Source organism: Sebastes fasciatus, chromosome 11, assembly GCF_043250625.1.
Source record: "Sebastes fasciatus isolate fSebFas1 chromosome 11, fSebFas1.pri, whole genome shotgun sequence".
Classification (NCBI taxonomy): Eukaryota; Metazoa; Chordata; class Actinopteri; order Perciformes; family Sebastidae; genus Sebastes; species Sebastes fasciatus.
In genome coordinates this window covers 25,011,846-25,028,960 of record NC_133805.1, presented here as the reverse complement: position 1 = coordinate 25,028,960, position 17,115 = coordinate 25,011,846, and the positions used below count along the sequence as shown (strand labels likewise).

General features: G+C 38.2%; 1 protein-coding gene across 5 annotated transcripts in view; it reads left to right on the top strand.

Annotated features, from left to right (window-relative positions):
* Positions 1-7,828: 7,828 nt before the first annotated feature.
* LOC141777494 (myosin IXb) overlaps positions 7,829-17,115 on the top strand; it is a 40,124-nt gene continuing 30,837 nt past the window's right edge. For 4 of the 5 annotated variants that reach the window (XM_074651791.1, XM_074651793.1, XM_074651788.1 and 1 more), the window contains exons 1-2: positions 7,829-7,964; positions 9,255-10,083. In XM_074651791.1, coding sequence (XP_074507892.1) covers positions 9,313-10,083 — 771 coding nt within the window. In that variant the 5' untranslated portion in view covers positions 7,829-7,964; positions 9,255-9,312. Of the gene's footprint in view, positions 8,341-9,254; positions 10,084-17,115 lie in introns of all 5 variants that reach the window. The other variant, XM_074651790.1, reaches the window with a different exon arrangement.

Below are 17,115 nucleotides of genomic sequence, written 5' to 3'. Positions count from 1 at the left end.
TATTGCACCCACTTTTTCTCATCACAACTTCACCATCTCTGAAGTGTTTTCCTCGGTTCTCCCATCTAGAAGAGGCCGTTAACCTGAGCAAAAACAACTTCCTCGAGAAGTTGAATAAAGTCATGTACGGAGGTGACGGTGGAGGCTTTGTTATCCTGCTTGTTTACCACTAAAGATGGATCTTCTCCACAGGAAAAGCAGGAGGTGGCGGGATGACAAAGGCTGCAGCTGCCTTTTCTTCTCCTGAAGCAGGGTGAAAAATGACATAATGGCAGAGGAGCTCAGGTAACTTCACTCGGACACTGATACCCTTGAAACTAATCCAACTCTTGGGTTGTGTTTACAAGATTTGTGCCGCCGCAAGAGTGTGAAATCCAAGTCACTCTGAGGACACAGCCTGTGATGATGACTTGCTTGGGTAACAAGAATAACAAAGTGATGAGGAAATTATAGAATGCTCTAATTAACACTGTGAATGAGTGTCATTATGCTCAAATGTCCTATTCTTGTTAATTAAAATTTAACTAGGGAAGAGTCTAAATACGATATTGTGACGCTTGTAGTCAAATTATACCATTTGAACGACCGAAGAGGAGTACATTTTTGAATATCAATATGTGTGCAGCAAGTTTACTCGTAAGGCTCCAGATGGAGGCGGCGTGAACGTGAGAGAGAGTTGTTTTCCACCCAGCGCTGATGTCATGACACCACTGTTTGGGCGGACTAACAGTTTATTCTGAAAACTGAGCCTGGAGTGTCCTGAGGCTCAGACAAACTATCCGAGTACAAACGATGAAGGAAGAGGCTCTTCACGGCTGGGGAGGGAAGGAATATACCCACTGTGTGAAAAGAGAAAGCCGATATCTGCATTTAGAGTTTATAAAACACCTAGTGTTTGTCATTTACATGCAGTTTACTAAACCTCCTAGCAGTGGTCTGCAGAAAGCTGAGAGCTGCATCTCGGCCTGGTTTCACCCACCACTGTTTTTTCTTCTTCTTTAGTACTCATATTTGAGCAGTGGTGGGAAGTAACTAAATACAAATACTCAAGTACTGTGCTTCACAATATAGAAGTACTTAACTTGAGTATTTATTAAATTTTTTGCTACTTTATGCTTCAACTCCAGTACACCAAAATATTGGAACTGTTTATTCCACTACATTTATATGAAAGCTATAGTTACTAAGTACTTAGCAAACTTGGATTTTATAGACCAAAACTTTTGCGATATTAAAATGCAGCTTGCATGTCTTACAAATTACAATAATTTAATAATATCTCATATAATAATATAACAATGACTGGTGCCATTCTGATTCATTACTGCAGTACATTTGCTTTTCATACTTTAAAGGTACAGTGTGTAGGATTTGGTGGCATCTAGTGGTGTGGTTGCAGATTGCAACCAACTGAGTAATGGAATATAGTATTAATAAGCATGTTTTTATAAGTGTACAATCACCTGAAAATAAGATTTGTTCTGTTTTCGTAACCTTAGAATGAACCGTTTATATCCATGTTTCTACAGTAGCCCAGAACAGACAAACCAAACACTGGCTCTATAGAGAGCCGTAGTTCTCCTACACGCTTAGCACACGGGAGCTGTTTCAGCTGGTTGCAATCTGCAACCTCACTGCTAGATGCTGCCAGATCCTACACACTGCACCTTTAAATGGTCTAAATACTTCCTCCACCACTGCATTTGAAGAGTGATGTGAGGCAATTTACTTTTTATGAGGTGCATTAACATTCAGGTTGCCGTATGAAAAGAGCTATTCATATTGCATTTTAAAGTAATAAAACTGTGAGCTAACTCTTTGGCTAACCACTCGTCTTATGTCTCCACATATTCTACATTCATATTAGTGGCCAGTGTAATATAATAGACTAATACAGTTTGATTTTATTAGCAAATTACCTCAGTGTTTTTCTATATTTAATGACATCTTTGCCTGCAGTGGGCCTGGATTTCTCATTTGGATAAATCACAGCATGAAAGCAGCCAATGGATTACGCAGCAGACATTATTACTTTTACAGGTACAAGCATGATTGCAACATCAATTAAATCCATGATCTCCATTAAAAATCTGCATAATTTTATGATTTTTCTTTTCTTGCAGAATGAGGCACACAAAGCTCAGGTTACTCTGGGATGACTTTTCTGAAGATGCAGAATTTAGCTCATTAGTGAGCATTGAACCAACGAGGAATTGTTCACAGTGGCTAAGTTCAGTGTCTGACATGAAAGAATGAGCTCCTGCATACTGTGAAGTATACTGCGAGGGAAGAAGGATGTACGTAATGAAAAGGCTGGGCCACCTGTACTGTAAAAGAGGAATGCTTTTAAAGTCTTAGCATGTCCAGACACAATGTACAGTAGTCAGCTTCTCCTGATTTATGGGGGTTTGAAGAAAATGAAGAAAGGCCAACGATGGATGACAGAAGGTCTAGTCAGTGGGATTTTTGAAGCATAGCACTCATTTTCCTTTGTTATAAGTCCATTTTTAACACTCCATATTTCTATTTCTGGTGAAGATTATTTCGTAAAGCTGCATATTTTACTAGATAAAGATGTTTTTTAGTCGATAAATCAATGTGTCAAATATGGACTTACTGTACTTTGCCTCACAGAGTTTAAAATAGAACCATCGCTTGTTAAATTTTGTGCTCATTTTTGGGATTGTGATAGTGTGGACTTTTCCCCCCCGAGTTGTGTACTCCTGTGCCTACTGAACTGGATTCAGTGTGTCTTTGCAGAACTGGCTCAGTCCAGCAGGAACAAGAGTGACACCTAATTTGACATCTTCAGCGCTAACAAGGACGTCCCTATTAAAATAATCAGAAGGAGCACGTCACAAATGACCACAAACATGTTTATCACAGCTTTCAGCAACAGGAGTGATGAATTTACATTTCCGACACAAAATAAATGATGCGTGTGTGTGTGTGTGTGTGTGTGTGTGTGTGGGTATGTATCCGTGTGAGTATATATGGGTCCTAATTTGTCTTCCTGTGTGGGTGAATCTGGCTGCCTCTGCAGGTAGTCGTTACCAACAGCAGCTGATTTGTGCTGAGTAACACTTCACAGTGCCTCTCCTCATTGCTCACGCTATAATAAGCTGTCAGTGTGCTGTCTGCGAGCTCCTTCACTAAATTGGGATACACCGGCTCAACCCCTGTGCAGTCATTATATACCTGAATGGACAGGCGCTGCATTAGCATAAGCAAAACTGATCATCACAAGGTTATTGATTTTGGATGAACTCGAGATGCCGTGTGAACAATTATTTTAGCTATCTTTCGGAGGACTAAAAAATCTGCACATGTGCAAAAATGTATATAGCCTGCTGGAAAAAGAAGAACAAAATCTTGTTGAATTAGTATAAAATGTCATTGATTTTTTCTTACACTGCAATTTGTGGCACTTAACTAAATCAATATTAAGAAAGCATAAAATACAGACTGGACTTTTTATTTCATCAGTTTGTGTGCTCAGTATTCCTCTTTCACACATGTATTATCTTTTCACACCTGAAGCTGTAGAGTGCATCTAAAAAGAGCTCAGATTGTTGAATATGTCCAAAGACTGAGCCTTCATTAGGATTATATTATATGACTAAATCCTGCAGTCAAACATCTCTTCTCCAAATAAGTTTAGTGTTATTTACTTTAACTCTCTTAGTTTTCGTTTTCACCTTGCACTTACATCTTGACCTGTATTGAATTTATTTCTGTGTTTTAATGTATTTTTTAATTGGTTCTGCCCCTTTAATTATTTGCATTTAAATGTTATATTCTGTCTTTAAAGGAACAGTGTGTAACATTTCAGGGGATCTATTAGCAGATATGGAATATAATATTCATAACTATGTTTTCATTCGTGTATAATCACCTGAAACTAAGAATTGTTCTGTTTCCGTTACTTTAGAATGAGCCCTTCATATCTACATAGGGATCGGGTCCTATTCAGAGAGTCCGCCATGTTTCTACAGTAGCCCAGAACAGACAAACTAAACTCTGGCTGTGGAGAGAGCCTTTTTTAAAGTTACCTGAAGGCCACCTTAGTTCTCCGACACAAAACTGCGGTAACCTGAGCCGCAGAGTACAAAACCGTGGCACCACCAGCCTCCCTCTGACTTCCGTTGCTCCTAAAGTAGTGTTATTATAGTAAGGATGGCCTCTGAGCGAGGAGAACGGCGTTGCCGTGTTTTTTTCTTGTTCACGTTATTGCAGTCTTGGAACGGGAGGAGTGAGCGGAGGGGTATTCTGTTGGTTGCAATCTGCAACCACACTACTAGATGCCACCAAATCCTACACACCGTCGCTTTAATGTTTATGTAAAGTGCTATTAATTGTCTTTGTGTATGAAATGTGATCTAGATTTTTTTATTTTTTTTTAATGGCAGAGGATAGTTTATACCATTACCAGCAAGAAGAAGGGAAAAAAAGTGTTCACATAAAAACATCCACGCAGCTGCAGCAGAAAATGTTCCTGTGATTCAAAATAAACTTGTTTTTTGACCTAGAAATGAACAGATGATAAAACTGTCTGTGGTCTGTAAGATCTCTATAAAGGTATTAATCATTTGCACATCACAAGCAGGTCTCAGCCTTGCAGGAACACTTCGCTGACACCGTCTCAACAACATTATACGCTTCAAGGTTTACTGCATTGATTTGCATTATATTGTCCATGTGTTGCTTTTATTGTATCCTGTATAAACTAAATATAGCATCTCATGAGAATCGTAAGGCCAAATGTTTGTGAAAGATAAGATCACTACCGGTTCACTACTCACTGCCACATGCACAGTTTCAGTCCCTGTTGAGTTTTATAATGTCCACAATAGTCCAACAGGATTATTTACATTATTTACAAAAACATTATTGGGATTTGTCGTCACCAGAAGCAACTCTACAAGCCACATAACCATAACCTTAAAACAACCTTACATAAAACCCCTTATGAATAAATAAATGTTTTTCAAGACCAAACAACCAATTAATTTTCAGCTGCTACTTTCACAAGACGGTTTGAGGCCAACATGATTTATTAAAATTGTCAAAAGGATTTGGAGCCTCTGGACCAGTTTTAAGAGAGCAGACCAGGACACAAGAACATGCCATTAAAACCTGACATTAAACCTTAATCACCAAAAGCTCTTTTGGGCAACACTGTGGAGCACCTAATGTAAACAAAAAGAAAAAATAAGGGGTCTTTTGAACCATATGCAACCAATATAAAGAACAAACAGCACTAAAATATCCTCATGTCAGGACATTTCAATGAATTGCATCAACTTTTGCACATATAATTCAGTATAACCGATGATTTGTGTGTGACTGTGTTGTGATAATTACTTTTATTGTGCAGTGTTGATTGTTTTGACTGTTTATTGTACTTTTTGGAGAGACAAACATAATTTTCTGACCTGATAGAAATTATATTCTATCCTTTTCTAGTCTCTTTATTCTGTTCTGTTCTGCTAAAATTATTTGAGTGTATTTATGACTATTTGATTATTAATACTGATGCAGATGCATGAATGTATAAGCAGCATTTTAATGTTGTAGCTGGTTGAGGTGGAGCTAATTTTAACTACTTTATACCACTCTATTGGTATTCAGCCCAGTGGTTCCCAGTCTGAGGGTCGGGCCCCTCAAAAGAGTCACAAAATAAATGTGAGGGGGTTGTAATATGATTAACAGGAGAGGAAATAAAAATTTAAATTTGTATAAATTTTTTGACTTTTCTCTAATTTTTACCTTTTTTGTGAATTGTATGTTGTGTTTTGGATAATTTTACCTCTTTGGGCCTTGAAAATTATTTAACCCTCTGAGACCTGCTTTACTGTCTTTCAGAGGCTGTAGCAGATGATACAAATATCATATGAAGCTAGAAAACCTGAGGAATCCAGTGGTACCAACCATGTCATACTAGCTTGTCGGGAAGGAGGCTAAATAACGCTCCAAAGTCGAGCTACATTTTGGTGAGGAAAAACTGGCATGGCCATGTTCAAAGGGGTTCCTTGACCTCTGACCTCAAGATATGTGAATGAAAATGGGTTCTATGGGTACCCACGAGTCTCTCTTTTACAGACATGCCCACTTTATGATAATCACATGCAGTTTGGGGCATGCAGTATAAATGTGTTAATTTTCGCCTATTTTAAAATGTTGTATTTGAATATTTCTGCATACTGAGGTCCCTAAACAGTCTTGGAATTACATAAATTGGGTATAACTGTAAAGCTGAGACTCTTGTGGATCCAATGAGTCCAATTGTATTCATGTGTGATGATGTCAGTCCCCATAGTAGCCATTTCATTGTATTGAGACCATTTTTTAAATCTTGACCACATGACCTGTAGTGGCCTCTAAGATAATCACAGCCTCATGAAACTTTACAACCACAAACTAAAGACCTGGATCATTCAGAGGATGGATGGTTTTCCTAGGTAGATTAACAATAAGGGGGTTTCTGAGCAGTTTCCAGAACAGAAGTGCTCGCCATCCAATCGCCAAAAAATGCAATTCTTGCAGAAATCTCCAAATGTCAAAAGTTTTTGAAACCAAATCCCAGCATGGCTTTTTCTATGGTGATCCTCAAGATCTTGGTGTCTTAATGTGGTAATTCAGAGGGATTGTAGATAATTTGTTATCAATTCTCGATTGGTAAAAAATTGTTAAATTCAACACCAAATCTGTAGAACAAATGGTATCAAACCAAAAAAATGCTGCAACAACTTATGAGACATACAGTAATAGAGCATGGGGATGGCCATCATACACTTCCATTATAATGTTCTAAAACCCTTATACACTTATAATTAATTTTAAATAATTAATTAATTAATTCATGTTTATTTCTTATTAATGTCTAGAACAACTCGACACACAGTGCTGAGGTGCGTCAAATTAATCTTCAGATTCCCAGCTTTCAGATGATGTACACCACTTATATGTGACATTTACTGTTGACCTGCTATCTCCCCCTAAGGACCCCCTGTAACCCCCTAAAAAGACAAAAAAAACAGGTCTATTGTGGGTCTCGAAGGGTAAATGTACACCATCTGATCAGTGGTTTAATCTTTAACGCCGTGCTTTATAAGCTTACTGTATCATATGCTTTTTTTAAAATATTAAATCTGAGAAGCGACTACTTACTATAGCTGTCAGATTAATATAAAATCACTTTTATTTGTCACATACAAAATTATACAGTGTACAATGTGTAGTGAAATCATTTTACAATATATACAATACTATAACATTTTAGGAAAATTTAATTAGAGTATATGAATGGCTCAATAAGGAAGCTGGTTAATAATTAACTTATGGAGAAGGGGTGGGATTAAATAAATTTATACCTCTTCTCACTCCTTTTCGAATATGTAAATCAAGGCATCAAGTGTTGACAACTTATTTTTCTTATGCTTTTCATTGTATGTAAATACTACTTGTTTCTGACTGTCCACTTGTTGGTATGATCATTATTTTTCTTTATTTTTTATTTTCTTTTTCTTTTTGTATTCTACATGTTCGAAATAAATTTTGGAATGAAAATGAAATGAAATAAATATGTATATAATGAAAATAATAAATTCTATAAAATAGAATAAGAAAAATATTTTACAAAGAACCCATAAAACAACATAATTATATAAAGAATAATATAGTGGAATAAAAAGTAAATTTCACCACTGCCTTTATATGTGTGTGCGCTGTGAGGTAGTTGTAATACCTCAAACATCCACCAGAGGTCGCTCTAGTCGAACAGTTCCGTCTTGATAACAATGAGGTCAATCAAACTGCTCCGTGGTGTCGCCCTCTATTAACGTCTCCACCTCCTCGGTGAGCTGAAGTGTCAGCTCCTCTCTCTGTCACAAAGTCCTGTGGAGTTGTGTCTTTGTTTTCTCCACCGTTTCATCTCCTGTTGGCTAAAGTGTGACATCTTTCAGGTCAGTGAAGAGAAAACCATTCATTTACATCTCGTCGACGGGTCTGTGTGTGTGTCAGTGAGTCCGTGTGGAGGAATCTAGGAAGTAAACCTTAGGCTGAACTCTAACTCCTCGACCAGGACGACGTTAATCCTCTATTTCCTAAAGAAAAGTGTGATTTATGAGAGCGATAACGTCGCCGAACTGCTGGGAAATTATTTTTTAATTATTTAAAACCAGAAATAAGCAGTTTCTTGCCTCACCTTTCTTTTTGTAGGAAGCTCAGGTGAAAAACTTGTTTTTTGTTTTCCTCAAGTTTTGTGACTGGAGTTCGTTCTTCCTCTTCACTTCCTAATTCCGACTTTTAAAGATGAAATGAGTGTCTTTGTCTCGAAAGGTGAGGCTTATTTTGACTTTATGGTGTTGTTTGACACTTTTATTTGTCACCTGGACGGATGTATATGTGGGAATTATGATGTGAATGAGGGGAAATGTGGACTATGGTTGATGCAGTATGGCTAGCCTATACATGTTCATAGACTGGGTGGAAAAGAGACATACAACATTGTACCAGAAATAATGTATTTTACTGTAATTTCATTTCAAAATGTATTTAGAGCATGTAGAATACAAAAAAGAAAAAAGATAATTAAAGAAAAATAATGATCATACCAACAAGTGGACAGTCAGAAACAAGTAGTATTTACATACAATGAAAAGCATAAGAAAAATAAATTGTCAAACACTTGATGCCTTGATTTACATATTCGAAAAGAAGTATAAACTTATTTAATCCCAACCCTTCTCCATAAATCAATTATTAATTATTAACAAGCTTCCTTATTGAGCCATACAAATACTCTAATTAAATTTACCTAAATTTGTCTAACTATAATTATTATTATTATTTATAATTATTCTAACTATAATTATTACCTTTAATCTGTGTCATACAGAAATATAAATTGATTACTGATATAATTATCCTTATCAAAATATAAATTTGTTAACAATCCAGAATACCAATTCATCACTTATAATATAACTTAATCACAATACCAATTACTTACATATTTATCTTAATCATATTGACTATTTGTTATCTTTTCTTATATGTGCAAATTATTATTTATAATAATACAATTTATAATATACACATGCAATACAACCTGCAATACATACACACATACATGTAATGAGTATGTTTGAAATGTAAATGGTCTCAACCTTTGATGAACCAGTACTTTTACCTGCTTTATTCCCTTCATGTTAAACTGCCATTTGGTCACATTACTGTGTGTGTTTCCACAGTGGATGCTGGCAGAGAGTTAGGGCAGTAAGTTATGCTGAAGCCCGCCTGTCCGTCAGGATGAGCACCACAGACGGAGCCGGGCCCCCTGAACATGTTGGAGAGGCCCGCGTTGTTCAGATCTACCCCAGGCCGCCCCAGGACGCAGCTACCTACTGTCCCTTGCAGGTCAGCGCTGGGGACACGACAGGGTCGGTCATCCGCAATGCCGTGGCCTCTCTGGGCCTGGATGACAGCCAGAGGTACGGCCTGCTGGAGGTGAGGAGGAGCGGCGGAGAGGAGAGGCCGCTGGAGGCCGGGGACTACCCTTTGGAGAGAGTCCTGCTGTGGCCTCGAGGGGCACAGAGGTGGCACCCTCAGAGCCACGGGTACTACTTCATCCTGCAGCAAGCCAACAGTGGAGGCAACCAAGTAGAAAGCAGCAGAGAAGACTATGATGACCTCTGTAACCTCCAAACTGTGACTGAGGAGAATATCCTGGAGGCTTTACGCCAGCGCTTCCGCAGGCTCAAACTCTACACCTACGTCGGCAACATCCTCATCGCCATCAACCCCAATAAGTTCCTGCCTCTTTACAATCCCAAGTATGTGAAGAAGTACGAGAAACAGCCACTGGGCAAACTGAGCCCTCATATATTTGCCATAGCAGACGTGGCCTTCCGTTCGATGCTGACCCGGCAGGTGAACCAGTGTATTGTGTTGTCTGGGGAGAGTGGCTCAGGGAAGACTGAGAGCAGCAGTTATCTCATCCACTGCCTGACTGCCCTCAGCCAGAAGACGTACTCCAGCGGGGTGGAACGGACCATCCTTGGGGCTGGCCCGGTGCTGGAGGTAGGTCACTGTGATGTGAAGCTGCTTAAAACACCGACACCCACATCTGTTGAAGCATTCCACACTGTTCACTTCGTAGAGGCAATAAGAAGAGTAGAGCTGAAACGATTAATCGATTAGTTCGTCGTTTTATTCGTCGCTGTAGAGGGAAAAGGTCATGAGGGGGTCCTGCAGCTCTCTGAGCCGCTGTTTAACCAAACCTGTGATGGTGTGGATGGGGTAGTTGTCTTAACACGGTCCCTCAGGATCTGATGCCATGAGACAGAACACACCAATAAGGACCAAAAACTGTTCAATTATTTTATTAGTATATGAAATTACTTTTTATTTTTCACAGCCGGGTGACAAAGGATGTGATAATGGAATATTATCATCATGATGATTGAAGAATAGAGTTCCTTAAAATTGCTTTTGAAACACAGCATACAAGTTGTCATAAGTTTTAAGTTATTCATTTTCTTAATTTTAACTTGAACTATTAAGAAACAAATACCCAAACATACTATTAAGAGAGGGAGAATATTCAGTCAAATCATATCAAGTGTCTCCCTAGTAGATAAAGTCATTTTCTCCAACTTGAAGTCCACTAGAGTTGCAACAATTAATTGATTAATTATCAACTATTAAATTAATCACCAACTATTTAGATGATCGATTAATCGGTTTGAGTATGTTTTGTTTTTTAGAAAAAAAAGTCTAAATGCTCTGATTCCAGCTTCTTAAATGTGAATATTTTCTGGTCTCTTTACTTCTCTATGACAGTAAACTGAATAACTTTGAATATTGTTGAGTTGATTTTTTAAAAACATTTTATAGACCCAACAAAAAATCGATTAATCAAGAAAATAAACAGATTAATTGACAATGAAAATAATCATTAGTTGCAGCCCTAAAAAGACAGTTTGTCACTTCTGTGGTGTCTCATCATCTGTATCAGATATCAAATGTCTTTCAAAATTCTTAGACCAAGGCCTAAAACGATCAGTCAATCAACAGAAAATGAATCAATTTATTAATCCGGTCATTTGTCAAGGAAATCTGATAAACATTTTCTAGTTCCAGATTGTCAAATGTTGGGATTTACTATTTATTATCAATGCAAGTAGAATATCTTTGGGTTTTATAACTGTTTGGACAAAACAGGCAATTTGAAGATACCACTGTGGCCACTTTTCACTATTTTACGACATAGACCAGGGGTTTTCAAAGTCTGAGACTGAGACTGTGGGCCTCCCCTCAGACAAAGCTTGAAAAAGGCGCCCCCTCACCCCTCCGCAGTTTACTTGTTTAGCTTCGCTCAATTCCTGGATGCCTATGGGATCATGATTATATGTGATTTGATCTCATAAACACTCAATAATTGAGCCAAGATAGCTTAATATTGCTGTTTGATAACTTCAGACTACACCAGATACATAATAAAGATCTGTCATGAGGTATTTATTAGTTTCTGACTCTGGGAAAGTGGGAAAAACAGCAAGTTATTTTGATAACTAATGTAATATTTTGTTCACTTCCAATCACTGAGCCTGCCCTGAAACTGTTTGGAGGCCCCCTGGAGAGGCCCGCCTCACACTATGAAAACCTCTGACATACACTAAACCAGTGGTCCTCAAACAGGGGTTCTTGAGGGAGTTTCAGGGGGTTCCCAGATTAATGGGGAAATAGTTTATTTTCTCTATCTAGTTCATTATAGAAGTGAGCCCAATATGAGTAAGAGTCATAAGAGTGACTATTCTCATCATAGGTTTCAGTTCCTCCACAGTTATCTCCTCAACTGTAGGTGACAATTATAGAATTCTGGTCATGATCATATCTAACAACCAAATTATGTTCAGATGGAGGTCCCTGAAGTGAAATCTTATCAATTTAGGGGTCCTTGATACGAAAAAGGTTGAGAACCACTGGACTAAACAACTAATCAAAGCCCCTGAGAGCATATTGGTCTTGCCCTCCCTTTGTTTCCTTTATTATTGACAACATTTGAGGCATTTCCAGCTGTAATCCGCCCCAGATCTTTCACCACACTAGAAATTAACATGCTTGCACAAGTGGGGGAAGAAACCCATGATGATGCTGGGTTGATTCAGAGAATGCTTATCTTGCTGGTTTCACCATGTGATCATCTGCAGCCTGCAGAGAGTGACATGAAGTTAGACTCTTATACTAGGGCTGCACAATTAATCAAATTTGAATCGCAATCACAATTTTGGCTTCCTACAATTAAATGTACTGGGATATTGACATTTAAAATGCTGCACAAGAGACCTAAAGCCACAGCCCGTGAGAAACCTTCCTGAATGTTGCAGCTGCAATCCAGAGTAGAAGAGTAAATATACTGTATATTACTCGTTTTGACAGAGAGCAGACAAACAAAACGAAACATGCACTGAATTCAGGTGAAGAAGAGCCTTATTTTAACTCTTATTTTGATGCAGAAATTTGTTAATTAGCAGGACAAAATGAAAGCACACCGTGAAAGGGAAAGCAGTGCTCTGTTGATTTTAATTTTGGGTAAAAAGTTTTGCTACAACTTTGTTTATTTAGCTTCTAGGAGATGTGAATAAGGACCAGTTTTATTTTTGATTCAAAGATTTGTACATTAGCAGGCATGTAGCACAGCATGGAAGTGAAAGCAGTGCCCTGTTTATTTAAAAATCTATGAATAATCATGATGAATAATAAATAAATAATCTCAATACTGATTAAAATAATCATGATTATCATTTTGGTCATAATCGTGCAGCCATACTTAATCCAGTCACAGTGATATGAGTTTACTGATCACCAGATTGTTGTTTCTTGTTTTGTTGCTCTAGTTCAGGGTTCAGAGTCTAACTGAAACTGCTTTTGCATCATAAAAATAGCCCACTCTTTTTTCATATAGTTTTTTTTTAGACAGAAATTAGCGTAAAGAAACCGCTCCCTTTGCACGGGAAATATGTATTTATCAGCACCATACAGTATGTTTTGCACTTCCTGGAGTAAAAACAGTGATTCAGTGTGATCAACAATAACCACAAAAACAGCTGTGTGCTCTAAAGCAGGAAGAACCTTGTGGTATTTTGTTAGTCATCTAAAGGTTCACAAACATTTCCCAGTTTGAATAAGAAGGCAGACATCTGTTTCGTTGATGCTGATCAGTAATCTATTTAGATATCAGTGTTTGCATAGTTTGTTTTGCGACATTCCTCTCCACATTTGGATTTCCGTGAAACTCTATTTCCTCAAATCAAAAAACATCAAAGACCAAAACAGTGTTTGTCAATTGGGAACTTTTTTTTTAACTTCAGTTTCACTCTCAGTCATTTAGGTTAAAAGGTCTCTTTGTTGGCAACCACATCAGCCTTGTCATACCGTAACCGTGTCAATGATTAACACGTCCACACATTCGCCAACGTTTCCCTGTGAAATGTTCTTTCTGTTTCAGTTGTCTGTTGGATTACACAACGTGCTTCAATAATAACTGACGTGAAACTAGGTCACATGCTTTATCTAGGGGAAAAAGCACTTTTTCTACAAGTCAGAGCACAAGAACTGAGGACAAATCTGCAAGTGGGAAGCAAGGCATTAGTTGGTTTCAGTTCATTTAAATACATTGTTCACGTTGTTTTTGAAAGTGCTGCTTGTGGCTCTTTACTTTACTTTAAATCTGTTCCAGCAACAAGTGCACAGTTTATACCATCAATACACCAACTAACCTTTATCACAAAGGATCCTGACCCGCTTGGTTACTGATCACACAACCCCAAGGGGCCAGCCTTTTGTTAGAGAGTGACTAAATATGGATTCTTCCATTCTCTCTCTCTCTCTCTGAACGAGTCCAATGAGTTCCTCTTTTAAATAAGCAACAGCTTAAGTATTTTTCCTGTGAACTGATATTTCTGGCAGTGTGTTGTTTTGTGCTCTTCTCCTAATAGGCGTTCAAAGAGGTGGAGATTTAGCTTGAGGAGAGAAAATGCCTTGTAGATGGGTGTGATTTGATTTTTTTTTAGCGGGGTAAATGAGGAACTTAGTGAAGATTGAGATGTCATGCCACAACAGTTAGCCTTAGGTTTATTGAGAGGTGGCCATGCACACCCAAACTGAATATCAATAGAGGCCAAGCCAGACCTATTAGCAAGATGCCTACTCTAGTAATGACGATCAATTGATGTGTTAATGTGTTGTTTGGGGTTTTATGGGTCTGTTGTTTGTCTGCTTTGCAAAACGCCTTCTGCCTTCTTGGGATTTCCTTTATATGCATGAGTCACACCCTGAAATACTTCTTCCTCTTTGCATGAAATTGCAAAATCAGGGCTGTGTCCAAAATTACTCACTACTCACTATATAGTGGACTATATGGTCCACTATATAGTGTCTATATAGTGGACTATATAGACACTATATAGTGGACTATATAGTGAGTTCGCCATTTTTTTAGTGCTGTTTGCATGTATAGTGAGAATTATTATACCCTATCCAGTGGACTCAAAGTATCCCACATGCATCTTGAAAAGTCATGGACAACGACAAAGAGTATAGAGGCAAAGAGGCGAAACTCTGGTGCTTTTTTGACAACAGCTGCTAGATGGCGTTTCGGAAGCACCCCCGCCATTTTGGACTGAAAACGAGTAGATAAATCATTATGTCTTAAATGTTAAATTCACTACTGGCCAAATTCAGATTTGTTTTCCTCAGCATAATAAACGTGCATCAGACCCACGGGACTGCACCGCCCTGCACGCTCATATGGCATATCCAGTTCTGCCAGCTTCCTGCTAGCTGTATGCAGCTGTAATAATGGATATATTGTCTGTAATTCATCACTTTTCTTATCTTATAATACACCCATGGGCTGTATGCTGTAAGCCTGTACCGTGGTGGATGTATTAACGTCTCCTAAACGACCAGTTATCGTCCAGTAGCTAGTAGTGCTAGTAGACATAAACAGAATTTAATGTAGTTGTAGGCTATTTACTACCACGCAGGGCAAAAGCACAGGACACAACCTCGCATACATCCATGGTCTGTGGTCTATCGGACATCATTTATGTCCATCGCTCACTTTATGCTCTTCTGGGAAGCAGACGGGCAAAAATGTTTAATAAATAAATGAGTAAGTAAGTAAATAGTTATAATAGTGTGCATATTTATAATATATTATAATTATATTTATTATTCAACATAGGCATTTCGGTAGAAGGCATTAAAATTATGACAATAGAATAGAAATTATTTTTGTTTTACTTTTGTCCAGCACTTTGTAAGTGGACGTTTAACTGGTGTCATGGTAGTCGACTCGATTACAGTCCAAAATGGCGGAGGCGTAGGACTGTTGCCGGGCGCTGGCATTGCAGTGGAATGTATAAGTGACTTTCATTTCATAACAATATACGTTCTTTGACAACGATGGTCACTAACCGAGCACTATATACCATCATGCATTGCGCTGAAAGAAAAATGTCAGACAGACAGACGAGAGGAGAGAGAGCAGCGTGATTGAGACGAATCCATGAATTGTGGCGCAAAAATAATCACAACACAAACGGCCACAAAAGTGTTTTGAATTTATTGATTTGTGAAAATACGCTTTTTGCCCCCACATTCACAATGGCTGTTAAATCTTCCCTTTCACAATAAAAGCCCGAGACATATACTCTGCATCACTGCTTACCAAGGGGAACTTAAATTCACTCAGAGCATCATTTCGCTAAGAGACAACTCAAGAAAATAGCTTAATTATGTATTTATCACACACAAGAATACATGTCAGTATGTAAGTGTTTTGATTGTGCGACAGCAATTACGTAATTAATGGCGCCGAGAAAATGGCTTGAGTAGTGTCTGAAAGTGTTTTTTTAATTTAGCAGATGAGCTCACTATACAGTCGTCTACATAGAACTCCCTGGATAGTGAGTAGGGAGTCGTGAATGATTTCAGACACTCCCAGGACTCATACTTCTTTCCCTCTAACTGTTAATTTAATGTTATCTCTCTCGACATCGGTATGTAGCAGAAACTGCACATGATTTTGATCTTCCTGATGCAAGAAAACTGCAGCTGACTCATGTATTCAGTGCCACTTTAAAATGTTCTATTTACTGAAGATATTTGTTTAATTTCAAAGTATGGAAATGATTTGCAGTCAATAGCTAGCAGGCGGTTGCACCTTGCTTTCAGTATGGTGGGTGGTTGTAGCTCGTGGTTTGTTATCGGGAAGCAGAGCGCTGAGCTCCACAGCGGGAATTTGCAGGGCGTTGTCTTTGAGGGATCACCAGAGAGAGAAGAGAAGCGGGAACGTGTCGGAACAGGTTCAGCCAGGTTTGCGGGCAAACCTACACCACAAAGTATAAATCTCTCTCTTTCTCTCTCTCTCTCTCTCTCTCGTTTTGCTTAAACCTCATTCTCACAATTGCACTCTTTGTCCCATTCTTCCCCCTTTTGTTCAGCTGTGTTTCAATTCAAGGATTGCAGGGATTGGCATTTAAAGGTGGAATTTGGTTGAAACTAGGGCTGTCAATCGATTAAAATATTAAATCATGATTAATCGCATGATTGTCCATAGTTAATTGCGATCAATTACAAATTAATCACACATATTTTATCTGTTCAAAATGTGCCTTAAAGGGAGATTATTTAATACTCTTATCAACATGGGAGTGGGTAAATATGCTTGCTTTATACAAATGTATGTATATATTTATTATTGGAAATCAATTAACAACACAAAACAATGACAAATATTGTCCAGAAACCCTCACAGGTACTGCATTTAGCATAAAACAATATGCTCAAATCATAACATGGCAAACTCAAGCCGAACAGGCAACAACAGCTGTCAGTGTGTCAGTGTGCTGACTTGACTATGACTTGCCCCAAACTGCATGTGATTATCATAAAGTGGGCATGTCTGTAAAGGGGAGACTCGTGGGACCAATGGATTCCTTAGGTTTTCTAGTTTCACATGATACCAGCATCTTCACTCTAGCTTAAAAAGCCCACTGAAACCTCCGGAAGATCGATTGCGTTCATGCGTTTATAGCAAATTTG